At 38.0% G+C, this 18,754-nt stretch overlaps 1 protein-coding gene across 3 annotated transcripts in view; it reads left to right on the top strand.

Moving 5' to 3' along the window:
- nectin1 (nectin cell adhesion molecule 1) overlaps positions 1–18,754 on the top strand; it is a 232,907-nt gene that overhangs the window by 178,922 nt on the left and 35,231 nt on the right. For 2 of the 3 annotated variants that reach the window (XM_023351836.1, XM_023351838.1), the window contains exons 7-9: positions 44–112; positions 13,351–13,444; positions 18,494–18,595. In XM_023351836.1, the coding sequence (XP_023207604.1) occupies positions 44–112; positions 13,351–13,444; positions 18,494–18,595 (265 nt within the window). The remainder of the gene's footprint in view (positions 1–43; positions 113–13,350; positions 13,445–18,493; positions 18,596–18,754) is intronic. The other variant, XM_023351837.1, reaches the window with a different exon arrangement.

Here is an 18,754-nt window from a genome sequence, read left to right as displayed (position 1 = left end):
ATGCTGAAGTAACTGCTCTTTGTTTCCCACTCCACTCCCTCAGCATTGCTGTTGCTGCTGTTGCTGATAGTTGTGTGACACAGGCTCCAGAGAAGCCAGAGTCCCCCACAAGGAAAGTAGAGGCACCTGACCCCAGTCTGTCCCCTGCCGACCCCTGCCTTCCTGGATCCTCTATTCTGCTGCCTGCATGTAACGGCGGCCTGCAAGTGACATATTTGAGCACGCCATTGTGAGCGCTGAAAGCTGCAAACTTTCATCGATCACGATTCACAAGCACTGGACTTGATGTGTTAATAAGAGATTTGTTTTGATGCATCTATTAAGACTTCTGAACTCATGCATCTCCATTTGATGCAGGAGAAAATAAAAGAAACAGAAAACATCCAGCTCCATGAAATAACGGCAATGCCTTTTGATAAACAATTATGCAAGAAAATGAAGCTTGATTAAAAGCAGCTCTGAGATTAATTAAACCTCATCAAAATTAAAAAGATGAAGCGTCCAGCGCCACTTGATCAGATTCACGGAGCTGAATAGGAACAAACAGGATGAGTGGAGATTTTAAAGTAGATGTAAAATTCTTAATCAAAGTTGAGCTTTTAAAGGGACAGCTTGTATTTTAAAGTGAGGTACCTGTACTAGAAACATGACATATCGCAGTACCTTTGTAGGAAAAAAAAGAAAGGCATATTTCACATTTTAGCTAATTTAGATCCCCAATCTCAAGCTGATTTGTTTTCATGCTTTGGATACAGATGTTAAGCATTCACTCTTTTACAAAAGACTTTATATCTAATAAGATCACATGAAAATGACCCCAAGCAGAATATTGTTGAAAATTTGAAATTTGCATGCTAATAGAGATCCTGCACATACAGAGAACTGTATTTGAAGCTTTTTGCTGCCATCTAGCTGACAGAATACATACTACATCAGCTTGTGATTTTGAGTACTAAGCTGCATTGAAAAAGGTTTGTACATAAACTTATGTTGTAATACAAATTCAAAGCATAAACTGCATAAAACTGCTAAATTTGTTTAGGTACTACAGCTATGCCTAATGTTGCTAATTTGCATCATACCATGGAAAACGTGTATCAGTTGAATGGAATGTTATCAAAGTAACAATCTCTGTAATTTAGGATCTTAACATTTAAAATAAAAACTCAGCTGAACAAGGTCTAAGTTATCGAGCGTAGACAGTTTAGTTTAGAGGTAACCGGATGATTCCACTGCAGTTGCAGTCACAAGTGCATCAGTTGTCCATCAATGGACTGATGGACAACTGATGATATTATCATTACCATAATGTCAATATCATTTCCAAACATGCAGATCTTTAATTAGATTAGATTAGATAGCATTTATTGTCATTGAACAGAATTCAACGAAATTTCCATTGTGATGTAGTAGGTTGTATGCTTTGGTAGCAAATACTTTTAGTTTGAGCTGTTTAAAGTAGCTTAAATTAGTTAAATAGAAGGCAATCTGTTAGCCTAAACATTTCTCCCAACAAACTGCAAACTCACTGCGATATTACATGTTTCTATGACAGGTTTGGGAACTATTGTTGATATTATGCAAAAAATGGAATAACTGAACTGTCTCTTTAAAGCTTTGTGACACATAAGATAAGACACAATATTATGCTTAACTGTCCACCTTTTCCCACCTTTTCCCTCGGCTTCCTGCTCTTTTTTCTCCCGTTTTGTGTGCACGACTCCCATCAAATCTGCATGACAAGATTTATCGTTTTTTCAGTACTGTGACCGTTGTTATGTCTCACTAACTTTGGCATGGATTGCTTCATGTAGTGAAATGTGGTGAAAAGCTCTATGTGTGTTTCCTGTGTGACTTGTTGTCAGTCGTGTTCGGTGTCATATTAGAAACCTGTTCACGTCTTCCAATTGAAATATCTAATGATATAAATGCTGATAAGGTGCAGGAAGAGAATGCTTTGCGTTTGTTTAGCTGCAGGATCACTGTAAAGAGATTCATAGTTTTATGTGAGTTTGTTATGTCGGGGTAAAGTGGAAGCGTTTAGCCAGACTGTTTAATTCTGCATGTTGATGAGCTGTTAATCAAGCTTGGGCATTTGATAACATGCCTGACTGCACCGCCAGTCACGCCTCTGTTTGCCCTCACAAAGCAGCACATGATGTGACTCAAAATTGGTCAATCCTAATAAATCACCGGGCTCCTTTTAAAGGCTACACTGGCACAATAGTCAACTGATTATCAAAATAGATGGGCACTGTCAGAGGCGATGTTCTCCCAATAATGTGTTCATCGCTCTGTTTTGCCAGAGCTTGATGTATGACCTCCAAAATGGCGTAAAGCACAGCCAATTATAGCAAAGTGGGGAAAAAAATGATGTACAGCTTGGTTCCTTGTTGTTGTAAATATTCGCTGGTATAAACTACTTTGATGCCAACCTCCACCATGCTGTCAACTGCGTAAGAGTAAAACCATAAAGCTACTGTCACACTGTTTCTTATCTTGCTACATATGCTGGTATACAGATGAAGGGCATAAATCTTAGTGAGGTTTTTTGGCATGGAGTCACTTTATCATATTTCTTTTCTGTTTTCTTGTGGAGTATCACACATTTGTGTATCAATTCAACACCAAATAAGTCCAACGATACCTATACTGATACCGATACTATTAATTATTTAAGTATGATATATCATCAAGCCTCTGACCTTTAGGTATTCTTGTGGTTTTTCCTTCAAAATTTTTTGTTCAAACAGAAATTAAACAAATTTTATGGGTATCTACAAAATACGTCAATATCATATTAAAATGGCATTTTTTCTACACAAATGAATTCAAAAATTATCAGAGAACAAATCAAAACAATTTCTTTTCTGAGGTAGCGTTGAGAAACTATGATTAAAATCAATTAAATTTGAAGAGGGAATCTGAAACCAAAGTACCATGCTTAATATCAATCTGATACTGACCAGGTATCAATATTATCAATGTTTTGAATTAATCCACCAAACTCTACAGACCCTATTGAGATTAAAGTTCAGTACTTTATCCAGATTTGCCTGCAGTAGAGCTGCATGACATCTTACTAATATATCATTACCATAATATTAATTTGTGCAAAATTAATATCAGAAAATATTTTTCAGACGCAGTGTCATTGGCTATCATTACCAAGTATCACTAATTCACATTTCAGTTTGTTTGATGGAGTTTAACTGCAAACCTTATAGAAACAAATCCCTTTTTCCCTGAAAGGCAACATTCCCCTTCTGTGACCCATGCAACTAATATCGTCATCACAATAATTAGTGACAATATTACCATCGTAAGATTGTCTATTATTTCAGTTCTCAGTGGTTTAAATAACTATAAGCTGAATGCCTCAGAAGACAGGGCCAAGTTAGCTGAGTGAATGTTCACCAGCACAGACAGAGCATCTGCATGGCTTAGTTAAAGTTATCAAATGACTGCTTCTACATTTGTGTAGCATTTACTTAATTTTTGTACCAGCAGTGGTTGTGTGTACTAAATAATCTATATAATCTGAGAGTTTAACTAGAAATCAAATTATGTACTTTATGGTATCAGATGCTTGAGCATTACTGACAGCAGCATATATTTGTATGCATTTGAAATGTAAGGCAGATATGCAATAGTGTGACGGGAGGTATTAAGTACATCCATGTTAGGTAGAAAAAAATAAACCACAATGAAAATAACTAAAGGGTTATAGAGCATTGCTATTATTTTGGAAGGCATTTGAAGTCACTGATGGACAGTAGTTGTGTCGTTTAGCAGCACCTTTAAACATATATGATTCTGGAAGAAGTAAATCCAAGAGATATAATTTGTTCTTGTGTACATTTTGAGTTGTAAGATGGTCATCATTCCTATGTGAAGACCTTTTAAATGTGCTAAATGGTCAATTATTGTTGCACATCCTCTTGCTTTAAGCTGTAACCAAAGTAGGATTGTCTCTCCTGTGAGTCTTTAAATATGGATTGTTAATGTACTGGGTGTCAATTGAAATCTTTTATTTCTAATGTCAGTAAATAAAACTGGTGCTTTGTTTTTGCTGTATAGAATGTGCTACATGCGTTTCAAGTGTCTAGGGCAATCCTCATCATTTTTATTTGTATATCAGAGTACGTATGTGTACAATGTCTTATGTTGAAAACACACTGAAACCGAGTGGATGTATGACTGTAAAGTATTATGTTTTTGGAAGCTAAGCTTCTCTCCTCAGCAGAAGAAATCATTTTTTGATAAACTTGTCAAAGAACAAAAAAGAAACACTTTGCTTGTTTCATTCTTTCCCCCTCTTTCTTCTTTTGCAAGCAAAGAAGAAAATCTGAGTTCTGCAGAGTAATTGTTGTCCGCCTTCTGAAAAAGATCGGAGCTAGACAAAGCATGAAAGTAATTGCCTCCTAAAGATCAAATCACATTTATCCCGTCTTGCAATTAAAAGTATCATTAGCATTTAAATTGCCAAATAAGATTGTGATCAACAGAAATCAATAGGAGTGCCAAGGATCAGCTCCAGCACTTCAGGTTGTTTTCTGCGGGTTGGGCTGCAGTTTTTAGGCAGCTCTTTAATCAAAATGCTTCTGGGGATGCAACACTTTACAATCTCTCACCAAACTGGAAAGGGGAAGAGCGTTTTCTTACTGTAAAGCTGAGGGACATCTTAACCCTGATTGAACACAAAAAATGAGTCTCACCAGCACAACAGCTTCTATTAGCAAGGTCACTTTTTTCTGATTGCACTGTAAAAAGTTGTTTCCTTTGCTGTAAATCTTTCCTCTCAGATTACTCTTCTCAGTTTAAGGATTAGTTATGTTTTCTCATCGCTATCCCCTTCAAATCTCCCCTTAAGCTGCCCTGAGCCTTTTGTAGCCAACCGAGCGAGGAGGAGCGAGGTCTTCGAGGTGGATGTCTGAGTAGGAAACAAAGTGCAAAGCCAGAGAGTAGCTTATGGTTCTCTGCCCACTGCTTTCTGCTCCCCTTAGGCTTGCAGCGCCTGTCAGCTCTAGTTTGTGTCTGCGCCTCACACAGCCGACGCCCCCATGCTGCCAGCATCGCGTTGGGCTCTGAAGAAGCCTGCACGATCACACAGCTGAGATGCACATGAGGTGATCAAGCCGAGGAGAGCATCATTGATTCTGACTAATGACTGACAGAGTCAACGTCATGAACAAACAGACACATGAGCTTAAACATGATTGGTGTAATTAAAGCGTAGGAGACAGAAATGTGTCGGGCTACAAATGTCATCCGTGAGATGTTTCTACTAAAAACAGTCCAAATAATTATTTAGAGTATGAACATAGGAGCATCTATTAATAGTTTCTTATTTGTGATGTTAGGTTTTCTGCTAAATATAAAAAGTAGTCATCAGTAATTGCACACAAATATATACAAATAAAATGTTTACATTAGCTTAAAATGCCAAAAGGGGAAATCTGAAGTTGGGATTAAGAAATTCGGTTTTATATTTGGATATATTTTCATTACAAGAAACCCTAAGTCACAGTAGAAACCACACAAATATCTGCAGCAACACCATCAATCTGTCAAAGTTCGATGGTTATGTTCTCTATTTCTTGTTTAGCTGGAATAAACTGGGATCTTCCCACATTAAAGGTCCTGAGACTTACAGACTGCTAACACTGGGTTAAGGTAGTGATGGCCAACTAATTGGGCATTGTGGTAAATAAACTGCAGAATAGGTGGTGACAGTAGAAAACAGCAATGGGAAGAAAAAGTAACAGGCCACTCCAAATATACCTATTTGGAAGAAATAGCAAACATGTGTAAAGTGAAGGTGACGCGCAGCGCCTTTGGTAAATGACATAAACTGAATTGTGATTTCCAAACTGCAAGAGCAACTCAAGCACTTTCAGGAAATGACACCAGACCTGTTTGTCCAGATGTACATGACACTTTCGAAGCCTAGCCGAGATAAATTGTAGAACCTTCTGGAGCCCATACCTGAAAACAACCCATACCTGAAGAAAAATCACTAATCCATGATGAAGTCTGTTTTGGTGAGAAGCCTACTTCTCATCAGATTGTGATGGTCTCTGCATCAATCAGGCATCACATACATACCAGCATGACATTATTAATGGATTGCATAGTTTTCAAGATACAAGAGCTACTTGTAGAGACTTTGAAACGTCACTGTTGGAATCTAAATTCTAATATATTGAAGTTCTCATATATAAATGCACAATACTTTACTTTTTTTTTTTAAAAACTCTTGTATTTGTTTTTTCCCTATGAATGAAGTTGTACCCTCAAATTGCCAGTTGGATATTAAACAACTCTTCAACCTATTCTAGTTGCCAGTCCGTCACATGATATGAGTCACAAAGGACAAACAACTGTGCACACAAACTCACACCTAGGGGAAATTTAGAGTGACCATGCTTCTGAAATGTGTGAGGAAGACCCAAAGAAAATTCATGCATGCATGGTGTGGACATGAAAACTCCACACGTAAAGACCCCAGGCTGGGATTCAAACCCTTTTGCAACCTCTCAAAAGTATAACAAACATATCAGAAACAGATATTTTTTTAGTTTATTGGAAAATTACAACATATTTAGGCCAATATGTTGAACAAATTGTTGATCTCTTTGTAACTTAGAATTTGGGGTCAAACATTAAACAAACCATTTGGGTTTAAAGGAAAAAAAAATCTAGTATTTTTTTTAAGTTATTGAAAGCTAGTTGTATAAAAATCTAAAATAAAGAAATAATATCCAGTTTAACAGAGAGCAGGTCCAATTATTTCTGGTGGCAAGACATGAAATTATGCAGATATATGAAACCAGGTTACTTAAGTTTAAGCTTAATCTACTTCCTCTGAGAAATCTCACTACTTTAAAGCCCCCATGCTGGATCTACCAACACACTGTACCTATTATACATTTTATGAGGGACTGCCTGTGAAGCAGGCATTTTCTAAAAGACTTAATAAATGCACTCTGCTAAGCTTTTTTACCCTCTAAAGCAAGTAATTAATGAATAAAAATGTATACCTTTAAGACCTGCTGTAATTATTTCTGTTCACATTTTCTCACTTCAGTTTGCATATGCAGTATCATGTGTGGAAATTCACTGCTATATAACACTGAGCAGAAAAATAAGAACAAAATATGGTTTCACAATGTTAGAGTTTCTATGATGGATGTGCCGATAATATATCCTTGTTACTGATACCAATCTTAGTCACTTAGAAACATAAAAATGTTCAATTCGATACAATTTGATTCATTTATAAGGCATAATTCCGCATGTCATTACAAAAAAGTCATTTTAATTCAATCATACTTCCATTCTAATTTATCTTGCATATCAAACAGTGCAATTAGGTTGAGTTTAATATTTAAATTTGCTCAACTTGCAACGTCCTCCTGAAAACCAGTGAACAATTGCATTGTGACGTTGACTTTACAGCAATCCCTCATGCCGAGCATTCCTGTAGGGACAATGGAAAGGAAAATCTCCCCTTTTAATAGAAAACAATCTCCAGAAGATCCTGGATAGGTACGAGCAGCCACCTGTCATGACCGACTCAGGGTTTTAGAAGACAGAGCAGGTACAAAAATCTGACCAGTAAGTTTCAGGACAATGATGCCTCCAATCAGTCGGAACTGGAGATTTCTTACATTTCTGTAAGAAATGTTGCTACAGTAAGAAAGTTATTATGTTCTGACATCACCAAAAACATTCATAGCTTTTTCCAAACATACTGTTATAACTCAACAAATCTAATCTGCTGATGTTTTCATGTGGAGACGTTTGGTGAACTGCTAGGCTAATGCTAGCATGCTTATGTTTTACTAGGACTCATTGATAATTCGATTGTTTCAAATAGTTAATCATGCATGAACAACACCTACAGAAAACATTCATAAACTTACCTCTTTGCCTCAAACATCATAATGTTTACTGACTACAGTGTCAACTGACATTAAAGACATATATTGCTGCGGCTACTGGAATCTCTTTACCTGTGAACATCAAAGCAAAGAATAAAAAACACCCAGATTTGTTAGATTAACAAAACGATGACTAAATTCTGTATCATAAACTTTGTACATGAAAAAGGATGTGATTATTGTGTTATCATATTTATATTCCACTTCTCGCTGTAACTACCATAAACACATATCAGAAGTTAAGTAAAGCCGGTGGCTTGATGGAGACCCTGATTTTATTCTATTGTTTACCTCAATAGGTAAACACAGTAGTTTCAACTTTTATTTCAACTTTGTTTTACTGGCATAGCTTTAATTTACTCAATAAACTACAGATTATAAATGTACCAATCAAAGACTGGAACAGGGTAAAATTATGCTAAGATATGTTTTAGTTTATTTGAATACTGTGGATAATGATAATGGAAAGTCAATGTTAACACTTCCACTAAATTTTGAAAAAACACTTTGCTTTGTGAAACATGACCTACAAAAACAAAGTTTGATGAACTGATATACAGATGCAGTAGATGAACTTTCATTTAAAAAGAAATACTTTTGAAAGAAAACATGTTTCCTAAAATACAGTTTGCTTTGCATCATGTCTCTTTTTCTATGACTGTATTGATTATACAAATATGTTAAGGTAATCAAGCAGTGTTCATCTAGAAGCCTGAAGTTTACTTGCATAGCAAACAGAGGCTGTGTGTTTGTCTTGGCATCTGCGCGCCTGTGCTCCAGTCTTACTATGTATTTGTACTCTCAGCACACACACCACTTCATCAAACAGTGTTGCTGCTTTCTGCTCCCTCCTCCCAAGCAACGCGTCAAACGGGAGCAGCATCCTGTGCTACGCACTGCTGCTGCTTGTGTGTAACATGATAACAAATGTTGCAGGATTCAATCGAGAATGGGAGGTATGTCGCGGCCGATGTGACTGCTGTAGGGATGCAGTCATGAGATGAGTCAATATCCTTGTGTTTGGTCAAATTTAATAAACCACTCTACATGTGGGGGGGCCCTGCAAACTGCATATTTGTCCTGACTCCCTTGCAATGAAACGCAATTGCCGGAGTTTCCACAAGATCTCAAGAAAAAAAAAATGCAGGCTGAAATGGAAATTTACGTTCATAAATATTGCAGGATTCACCTTGTGTGAATGAATTTGTCCACACCTGCGGACACCACGGTTTTATTTTTTCACGAGTCAGAGTGAGAAATGCGTCTGGATTAGAGAGACTGCACGTCTTGATTTTACAGCAGGGGAGAGCAGTAAGGAACCGATCGATGTTTTTCTCAGGAACCGTATTTCTTCTGAGGGTATTTCCATGAGATTCACGCCAGATGTCGATAACAACCCAAGTAATCAACACTTTGAAAAAGACCAACACAACTTTGTCCACAACTCAAGTTATGAGTAATAGCATAACACAGGTAATTACCATATTTTTCGGACTATAAGCCTCTACTTTTTCCCCATGTTTTGAACCATGCGGCTTTTAGCCCAATGCGGCTTTTCTGTGGATTTTTCTTCAACCACCAGGGGGCTCTTTAGCAGGAAGTGAATCATTGGAAGTCAAACTTGGAAATCAAAGAAGAAAGTGCTGATTTTCATTTAGAACAAGCACATGCTAGCAGCATGCACGACGGAGAAGTGTTTTCAAACTCTTACTCCCTCATCATGGAAACAACACGAACAAGTTCATATGATGCAGCTTTTAAGTTGAAGGCTATCGATGTGGCAGTGCAGCACGTAAGCTCTGCGTGAACGAATCCATGGTTCAGCATTGGAGACGCAGGGCTGCGTCCTTTATAGCAGATGTATTCAGGGCCAAGTCCTTGTGAAAAACCGAGAGCAGCGGAGATACCAGCGACTTATATGTGTACGTGTCCGTTTTTTTTTTTTTTTTTACTTTGTGGGTGCGGCTTATAATGAGGTGCGGAAAATACGGTAGTGTTGAACACTTTATTTATTAATTTATTACAATATAAATCTTTGTTGATCATCTTTATATTTTTTCATTCAAACTGTGATTAAATCTTGAAGCCTCTTCTTTGCACTCAGATCTTCAGGTTTTTTTCCATAGATTTTTAATTGGATTGAACTCATGTGCTTGACTGGATCAGCTTTATCTTCTTCCTCTGAAACCAGTTAAGAGTTTCTTCGGCTGACAGTTGAGCGCATTACTTGTCATTTGCCTTTAATAAATTATACCTGCTAATTCAAGGTCTTGCTGAAGTGTGGTCCTTCACTCTTGGACTATTCCTTGATTTTATTTTTACTCCTCTGCCCTGTCAGGAGCATTGGTTCATCACTGATTTGTGGTAAACAATAATTTTTCCACTTTCAGATCATTTCAAACTTTACCATTCAGAAGTTCAGACATACATCTGTAAACAATATCGTCTTGAGAAGCCACTTTACCTATCATTAGTTGCTTCTTTTGTTATCCCTTGGTATCAAGAAATCTTTTTATATGCCTTTAATTAGGATGAGGCCAGACAGCATTTATTGGCCCTAATGAAGGCAGACACTATTGCTTTCAAAAAGCTGACAGGTTTTCACATTTTTCTTGACACTCTCTGCATTTTTTGCACCTCCTGTTAAACACTTTTTTATTCAGTCTTTTTACATAGAGGTTTGTTTATAAACGTACTTGTATTGACATTTTTAGATATGCAGATAACTTAACATCTACTGTATGTAAAAAGACAGAATAAGACAGGGTGAAATCTTTGTCATTCCATCTTTTATTCCAATTTTTACAAAGAAGTTTATATGTTTATCCGTCCATTCATCCATTTTCTGTCCCTAGTGGGGTCAGGAGGGATGCTGGTGCCTATGTCCAGCTAACGCTCGGGGCGAGAGGCAGGGTCACCCCGGACAGGTCGCCAGTCTGTCGCAGGGCATATATGTTCATTTGTATTGATATTTTTGGATATGTGGATAACGTGCGTAGCTACCAACCTCTGGTTCTGGTGTGAAAATACAATACAAATTGTGCCAAGATTAGTGAAACATCTATATTCTCTGTCATGCCTCAGTAGCTGTGTTTCTATTGAGCATATCATTGTGAAACCTGGAATTATGAAAATAAATTTGTTTAATGGGAACATGCCAATTTTGAATTTTTTTTTTTTTCTCTCTCGATGAAACGTTTTTGCTCTAGGATCATTTGGTTTTTCAACTGTATCAAAATTTGTGTATTTTGCAAAATTACAGTAGAAACACAGCCATGATAAATAACCAGATGTTACTACTAGCGGAAAACACAAAGAAGATGATAGGAAGTAGTAGGAGGATGATGGTGCAGCTTCTGTTTTAACTGCATTTCTTATTTAATGGAAACACAGCAATTACAAAATGATATTTTTGCGCCATTAGCTGCATATTGACGACATTTTGCGCACATTTGTAATGGAAACGCAGCAATAGCTTGCACAGAGAGAGGGGTTGAAATGTATTCTTCGAAATATCATCATGATGTTTGCCGTGAAACCTCTTTTGAATTTTCCCTAGTATTAATATGCAGTCTGTCATAAGCAGTGAAATAAAATACTTTTAATGAGCACGGTGCTGTACCTGTGCAGAATGGATCTTTCTGTAAGCCTGATATTTATCTATCTCAGAGAAAATTGTAGGTTCTGGCTTGTCGAGGAGGTAATATGCTGAATGCTGCCTTTCTGTGTGATAGCTGTGCCTCAGTGCTGCAGGCAGGCAGGCTGAGTATGGTGCCACATGAATCTGGCAGGGGCACTGCAGCCCCGTCTGGAGACAAGGTGATACGGACCGGAAATAATGAGCGTGAAAGAAAGAGTTAAGAGGTGCACTCATGCACAAATTTTCTGCACATTAAAACGCCAGCATGGCCTTGCGGAAAGGTCATGTTATTCAATAAGGACGTGAACCAGTGCGAATGGGAGGCGGGAGGAGGTGGAGATAATGCGTGTAGGTACACAGCTTAGTATCCGTGCTGCACTTCATTATCTTTGATCACTGCTGATATCATGTCAGAGTACGACAGATGACATCTGACTGCCGGCATGTTGGAGGGGAGAGGTTTTCTTTGCAACTGTTGCGTGGCGGCAAACCTTTCTGTCGGAAATAATTATCCAAATTCTCTTCAGATCAGTTCAACATAAAGCTTTCAATTATGGCCGTCCATCGGGTTCACAAATCTAATTTTCTCTTAGATCACGACACAACATTTTTATTGTTGATTTACTTTAAGAAAAATTAAGAGGATGTGACCTACAGCGTTTAGTTTGGCATTTAGATGGGCAGTATTATGTGAAATCTAAATTTTTGAACTTTACATCATTTTCTGGAGTAACCTGGAGTGTTGTTCTGATTTCTTTTTTCCATTCATACTTGAGAAATCCTGTAGTGGCAGCCATTTAGAGTTGCCAAGTGCTTTGTCTCACCAAGCGCTGACTCCTCCACTCAGCTCCTTCAGACTAGCATCAGCAACAATTGGCAGACACAATTATACAAACTACTTTTTACTGCAGCGCTCCTAAGAACGACTGTAAAGGGTCAATAGAGGAGGATTGCTGCGATGATGTGCTTAAGGCGGAGTGTCGGAAAGACACAGAAGCCCAATTTCAAAGTGTTAACTTTCTTTTATGTCGTGTTTGATACATGCAGCATATTTATAACAACCGAAGACAGCATAGTTATTTGACTGTGCTTTAATATGGCACTGCGTGGCTGGAAAATACAGGCATGAATAATTTGGTAATATTAACTGACCCTAATACAGGAAAAATTTTGTTTGACTTAATAAAAAAGTGAGAAACATCATGTTGTATGTAAATATTTTGCTCCAAAAGCAGCTTTAAGTTCTTGCAGGTTTGTTTGCCCCGCTGTGGCCTCGGAGGGGAGGGTTGAGTGCATTAGGATGAAGGGTGTTAGTGCTGGTGATTCAGGTAAAAGCGCCCGCTGAGCTCTTTGTGTCACAGCTCTGAACGGCATGTCAAACAAATGGTCACTGCACAGTAGACAGGGTGTTTGTCCACGTGGCACTCTGGATGAGGTTCAGTCCAACCCTGAGGACTTGACTCACACATGCCCTTCTCCCTGCCCTCTATACCCCCTCCATCCCTATCTCCTCACCTCAGTGTCCAATTACAGCCCACTCTCATTAGCACAGTGTCTCTCCAGCGAGAGCCTTTGCAAGGGCAGGGATGGCTGCCGCTGCAACAAAGCCACCAACACGAGATCTATCAAAATCCAAGGAAAGAGTGAAAAAGGCAAGTGCAGGCAGGACTTCTCATTATAGAGTGCTGTAGAAGGTGAGGGACCTGAAGAGCAGCCCACCCTGACTGTGCTGAGTGTCATGTTGTCTTTTCAATCTCTTAACAGGACTGACCTCCCACCCGCCCACAAACCAGCTCCCCCGCCACCCAAAAAGAAGAACAGCGACATGAAGGGACACTTGACCTCTGATGACATCCAGGTAAGACTTTTAATTATCAGCCCAACTTTAAAATGAACATTTGCAGCTTGGACCCGTTTAAAAACTAGGCATTTATCTTTAAATGAGAATAAAATGAACTAGCGTTGAGCCTCTGCCTTTTGTGTTTTCTTGAAAAAGGTTTTAATATGTATCAACTAGACTTTAGCTGAATCCCATTTCCCAGGGTTACCCTAAATTTCCCATGAAGTATTCTCAAAGTGCCTTTTGTTCAAATCCTCACAGGCTGGTGCTTAAAATGTTCCCCTGTGAAACGGGACCCCACTTTGAGAAACCTACCTTCAATATATTTTATAGACCAACACAACGTAGGCCATAATTTGAAAATGTATTCATCTATAGCTGTTTCTACTAGCTGTGCACATCTGGAGATGCATATTTATTCTGACATTTCTTTACAAAATAATTCAACCATAGTTAAATTGGGTAGACAATGTCTGAAATGTGAGTTTTGAAGTCTTGCCACAGATCTTCAATTTTCAATGGGCCAGTTTAAAACATGAATTTGCTTTGATCTAAACCGCAACTCTTCAAATCCAGGCTTCAAGCAACTTTCAGATGCTTTCCAGGTCCAAATCATTTGAATCAAATGAGTGAATCACATCCTCAGTAGGTAGCCAGGTCCTTCAAAAATGACCTCATTATTTAACTCAGGTGTTTCGAAGCAGCGATTCTGCCTCTGATCGTGGCATAGTGGCAGCATCATGACATTACATCATTGATACAAAACCAGCAGTAGCTAATTCCAGTGCTAGAAAGTTGGTGGTCTGCATGTTTTAGGTGTGTCCTCACACGAAAACATCTTATCTAATTAGCTCAATTATTTCTTCATTTTGACGCCAAGCTTATTTAAATTTAGGGATGCACCGATTGCAGTTTTCTGGCCAATTACCGATCTGTTTAAAAAACCTGACCTGCCAGTTCCGATTTTGGCCAATACCAGTTTTTGTTGGCTGAAATGTTGCTCAATTTAGCAAGGAAGTTGCTGAATTGGCGATACTGGGGTGCTTGTTGTTAACTGCAGACATGCAGACATGACCTGCTGGGTCAGTCTGTCAGTCAAACCAGGGGTTGATTTTTAAACCTTTTCTGAGGTAGATAAAATCGGCTTCACCTGTAAAAATCAGCCGATCTCCCAAAGTTAAGGTAAAATGCACCAATAAATTAGTGCACCATTATTTAAATTTGTTGTGGTCAAATCTAAAACATGCCTGACACACATCAGTTCTTTTGGAAACAATTCATCCTTAACGATTGGAAAACTCTCCACAAAGTCCTTTTAAAAACATTTAAATTAACCAAATAATTATGCAGTTTATGCATATTTTTAAGTCTGTACAGTTTTGAAAATCTACAATTAATCCAGGTGTTGCTTTTTTCTGAGAACTGATCCTGCACAACAACATCTTGTATAGTAGCAGCGGCCCGATTTTATCATAGAAAACATCGATTTCACGCCGTCCCAAAATATTAAGGGATTATTTGAATTTGAACTCTAAATCATGAGGCAGAGAACTCTATCTTCATTCATGTCTTCACCCACTTAGCTGGCGAGTTCCTGCCTGAAAGCCTGTCAGTCATCATGATGAGCAGTCTCCTTAAATGACACAGAGATAATCAGCACAGCCACCAGGCAACTTGTAATGACACAGCTCTAATTATTGCTCTCTCTACTTTCTGAACTTCTAGAGGTTTTGCCTTAGCAAAACTTTATCAAGTAATTCACTGTAATTTATATCTTTTTTAGTTTTTCTCGTATCCCCACCTTTTCAGACAGTCCATGCTTGCATGGCTCCGTTACAAGGAGTCACAACCGAACAGCAAAGTGTTTTCAGGAAGTGGCAGACAACAATGTTTCACGTAGGCGGATAGACGTCAAAACAAAATCCATATAAATGTGGGGAGCCAAGATTATTCCCTTCAGCTGTCATGTGTTTTAATGTGTTAATGTTGCTGGGACTCAGGGAATTTTGTTTTAACAAGAAAGGAAGAAAAACAGTCTTTTGCTGTATATTCTAAAATATGAAACTGAAGGCTTTAGAGCAGCAGCGTCCAAACTGCTGCCCCGGGGGCCATTTGTTGCTCTAGGAAAGATTTTCTGCGGCCCCTGACAGCAATTCAAGAAAGGAACAAATATGAACAACCAACACAGGCAGTTCATAAGATTCAACAAGCCTTTTCGAAGAAAGAGTGAACCATGCTGTTCTTCTTGTTAAGGAAAACATTTTTAGGAATTATCTGCCTTTCTTTTAGGAAGTGTGGCTCTTTTTTTCCCAATCAACTCTCAACAAAAATCAGATTACTTAATGTTTTTTCATAGACTATTCTTTGTGTAGTTTGTTGCTGAACATCTAAAATTTAATTTAAAAAAAATTTGAATTTAGTTGAAGTTGTTTCTCTAACTCAAACATCTTGAAAGAAGACAAAACTAATGCAAAAATAACTTTACGGCAACATATACTAGCTTGTTTTAAGTCAGTAATTCTTGAGTGTTGATAAAAGTACTGGTTCCACTTGCAGATTATTTCACTTCTAACATGAAAAAAAATGAAGGAATCATTTACTTAAAACTAGCTCTTACATCTTGCGGAAATGTTATTTGTTCGTTATTTTTGTCTTATTTTTACTGTACTAAGATATTTGCACTAGAAACTAGACCAAAAATACTCAGTAAGATTTTGTGTTTTTGCCTTGCAAATGTTTAAAAGCTAAAAGTTGGGCAGTTAAAATCTCTGTACTCAACAGATGACGAAAATGTTTATAAAGTCGGTTTTTTTCCCTTCTTTTTTTTTTTTTTTTTTTTTGCATTTGCTCAACTGTGAGGCATGTGAGACGATTTTTCAGAACTGCCAAATGTCCCCAGAGTCCCTCTGCAGCCGACTGGAAGCCGCTCAAACATTTATGATCAAGCAGACTAAACGCAACAACTACTGCGCCCCTGGCAAAACCAACCATTCAGGAAAAACAGACTAGACAAAGCAGGCAGGAGGAGATGAAGTACATCGACGAAAGCTCTTATTCTCACCTCTGCAGTGCCGTAATAATACCACGGATATGCTAGGAAGACAACATTCTCCAGCATAAGAGCTTTCTGTGCAGCTGACCCAAAATGAAATATGTATACCAGGCACAGAAACCATCCAGTTGGCCTGAATGTTTGTTGCTCCGAGAGCCAAATAGAGAACAACCACCAACAAGGCTGGAGCATTTTTTTCCTTTTTGTTCGAATAAGTCTTTCTGCCATTTTATTACATCTAAAGTCCAGTGCTCAGCTCTCTGTATGTCCACTGAGGCATTAAATTCTTCACCTTTTGACATAAATAGGTTCACAGTACCCAAGAGTGTATTGACTGGAGTTCAACTGCTACTGCTGACTGGAAGGAAAAAGTGAATCAAACGGCAGTGGGCAGCCTTTTGATCCCTTAAATTGAACGGCACATTGTTGCGGAGATGAAACACTTTTCATTGTTTTTGGCTACTTTGATAACTTTCAATCACTTTTCTTTTTTTTTTTTTTTACATTTTACTGCAAAGTGAAACAAACATCAGTTAATATCTCTGTGTGTTGAGTATTTATTATGAGCAAACAACCTTAAAAACCCTTAAACGCCTCTCTCTGCCAGAAGCCTTCACCCTGCAGGTGGATATTTATCCATTAGAAACACACAGTGGGGTCGTGTTAGTATAGACATTGTGCTTCTCGTTAGCTGTATGTTTTAGGCCATAACTATCTGCAACAGTACTAAATGTGTCATAATTTCACAAGCTTAGCAGGGAAAATGAAGCCTTGGGATACATATTCCTCGTAACTGCTGCTATATTGAGACTGGTATATTTCAGTAAATTCCTCTTACTGCTGTCCCTATTGTTTCTTCTTATTTTTCTTGGAAAAAAAAAAATTCAGGAAAAGCGATACTTCCAGAGTGATACACGCTTGTTGATTTAAACATTTCTGTTTTAACACCCAATAAAAACGGTTTCTATTTATTTAATTGTGTCAAAGTTAAAACGATTAGCTTACTAGTTAGAGGTGGAACAGTAACACACAAAAATATTTAGTTACCATTCTTTCACATTACAACCACAAAGTAAGATGTATATTTGGGGCATTTATATGACAGACCAACACAATAAAGGTAGTAATTGTGAAACAGAAGTATGGTTTGCACGCTTTCTTTCTTATAAATAAAATTAATAAATATGAAACATGATCTGATTATTGGCACATTCTTCTCTGCAAAATAATTCACACTGAATCAGATTGGTTGGAGTCGTAAGTCCTCCAACAAATTATTTATGAAACCTTTGCAACTTCCTCCAATTTAACTTCCCACATCATGATGCTGACGCTATTTTTTTAGATTAATATCCAGCTTCTAGCAAACATTTGTAGTCCAAAAAAGTGCATCTTGATCTCAGTTGACAAGAGCAACCTTCTTGTTTTTCTTCTTGTGTGACTTTGGAGATTCAACATTTTTGAAAAGCGTAGATTTTGTTTGAGGTTTGTGGTTGTAACATGATGAAATATTACGGTGCAAGAGGCTTAAATACTTTTACAAAGCGATATAAACTGTGTCAGCCAACGGTCAGTTGTTTCTATCTGTGTTTGCCAATCGAATCCCACCTTAAGGCATGAAATAAAATCCCTGTAGCTATGTTGTGCCGTTTTCTTTCAGCTTTTACGTTGCTGCTCTGCTATTTCAGAGATTTGCATCATGCGTTTCTCTGATATGGAAGTCACTAATTTGACAAAATAACTGGTGCAAGAGTTCAGCACTGCAACCGAAAGTTTAATATACTGTCAAGCTGTAATCCTTGTCAGATCTTAAATTAGCAATGCCAGTTTCTTCTCATTAGAACCACAAAAAAAGAGAAAAGTTGCATCTGAGCAAAATAAGTCAGAAATGGTTAATTTAACGTGTTCTGTTCTTGCTGTCTTGTGTCTTTCAGCTACTGTACATCCAGTAAAAAGTTGGAGGACTAATTGCTTGAGGAGCTCTTGTCATGCTGACCTCTTGCTGTTTTTTGCAGGTGGTTCATCTTGACAAAGATGAGGAAATGCAGAAGCTGCCTCTCCAGCCCCCGTACTACGACATGGCGCCCTCTGAGTCGACCCCCTTCACTGATAAACCGGTGAGAGCTGATTTCCACAGGAACCGCTGGGTTGTTGCGATTATGTGTCGATTTTAGACAAAAGGGTGACCTTTTGTCATCATCATGCTTGGAGTTGGTAATTGGTTTACGATGTTAAAAGCCTCTACAAAGTCACTAAGGAGCTTGTATTTTTTGCTT

The sequence above is a fragment of the Xiphophorus maculatus genome, chromosome 18, assembly GCF_002775205.1.
Source record: "Xiphophorus maculatus strain JP 163 A chromosome 18, X_maculatus-5.0-male, whole genome shotgun sequence".
NCBI lineage: Eukaryota > Metazoa > Chordata > Actinopteri > Cyprinodontiformes > Poeciliidae > Xiphophorus > Xiphophorus maculatus.
This window is presented reverse-complemented; position numbering and strand designations above follow the sequence as displayed.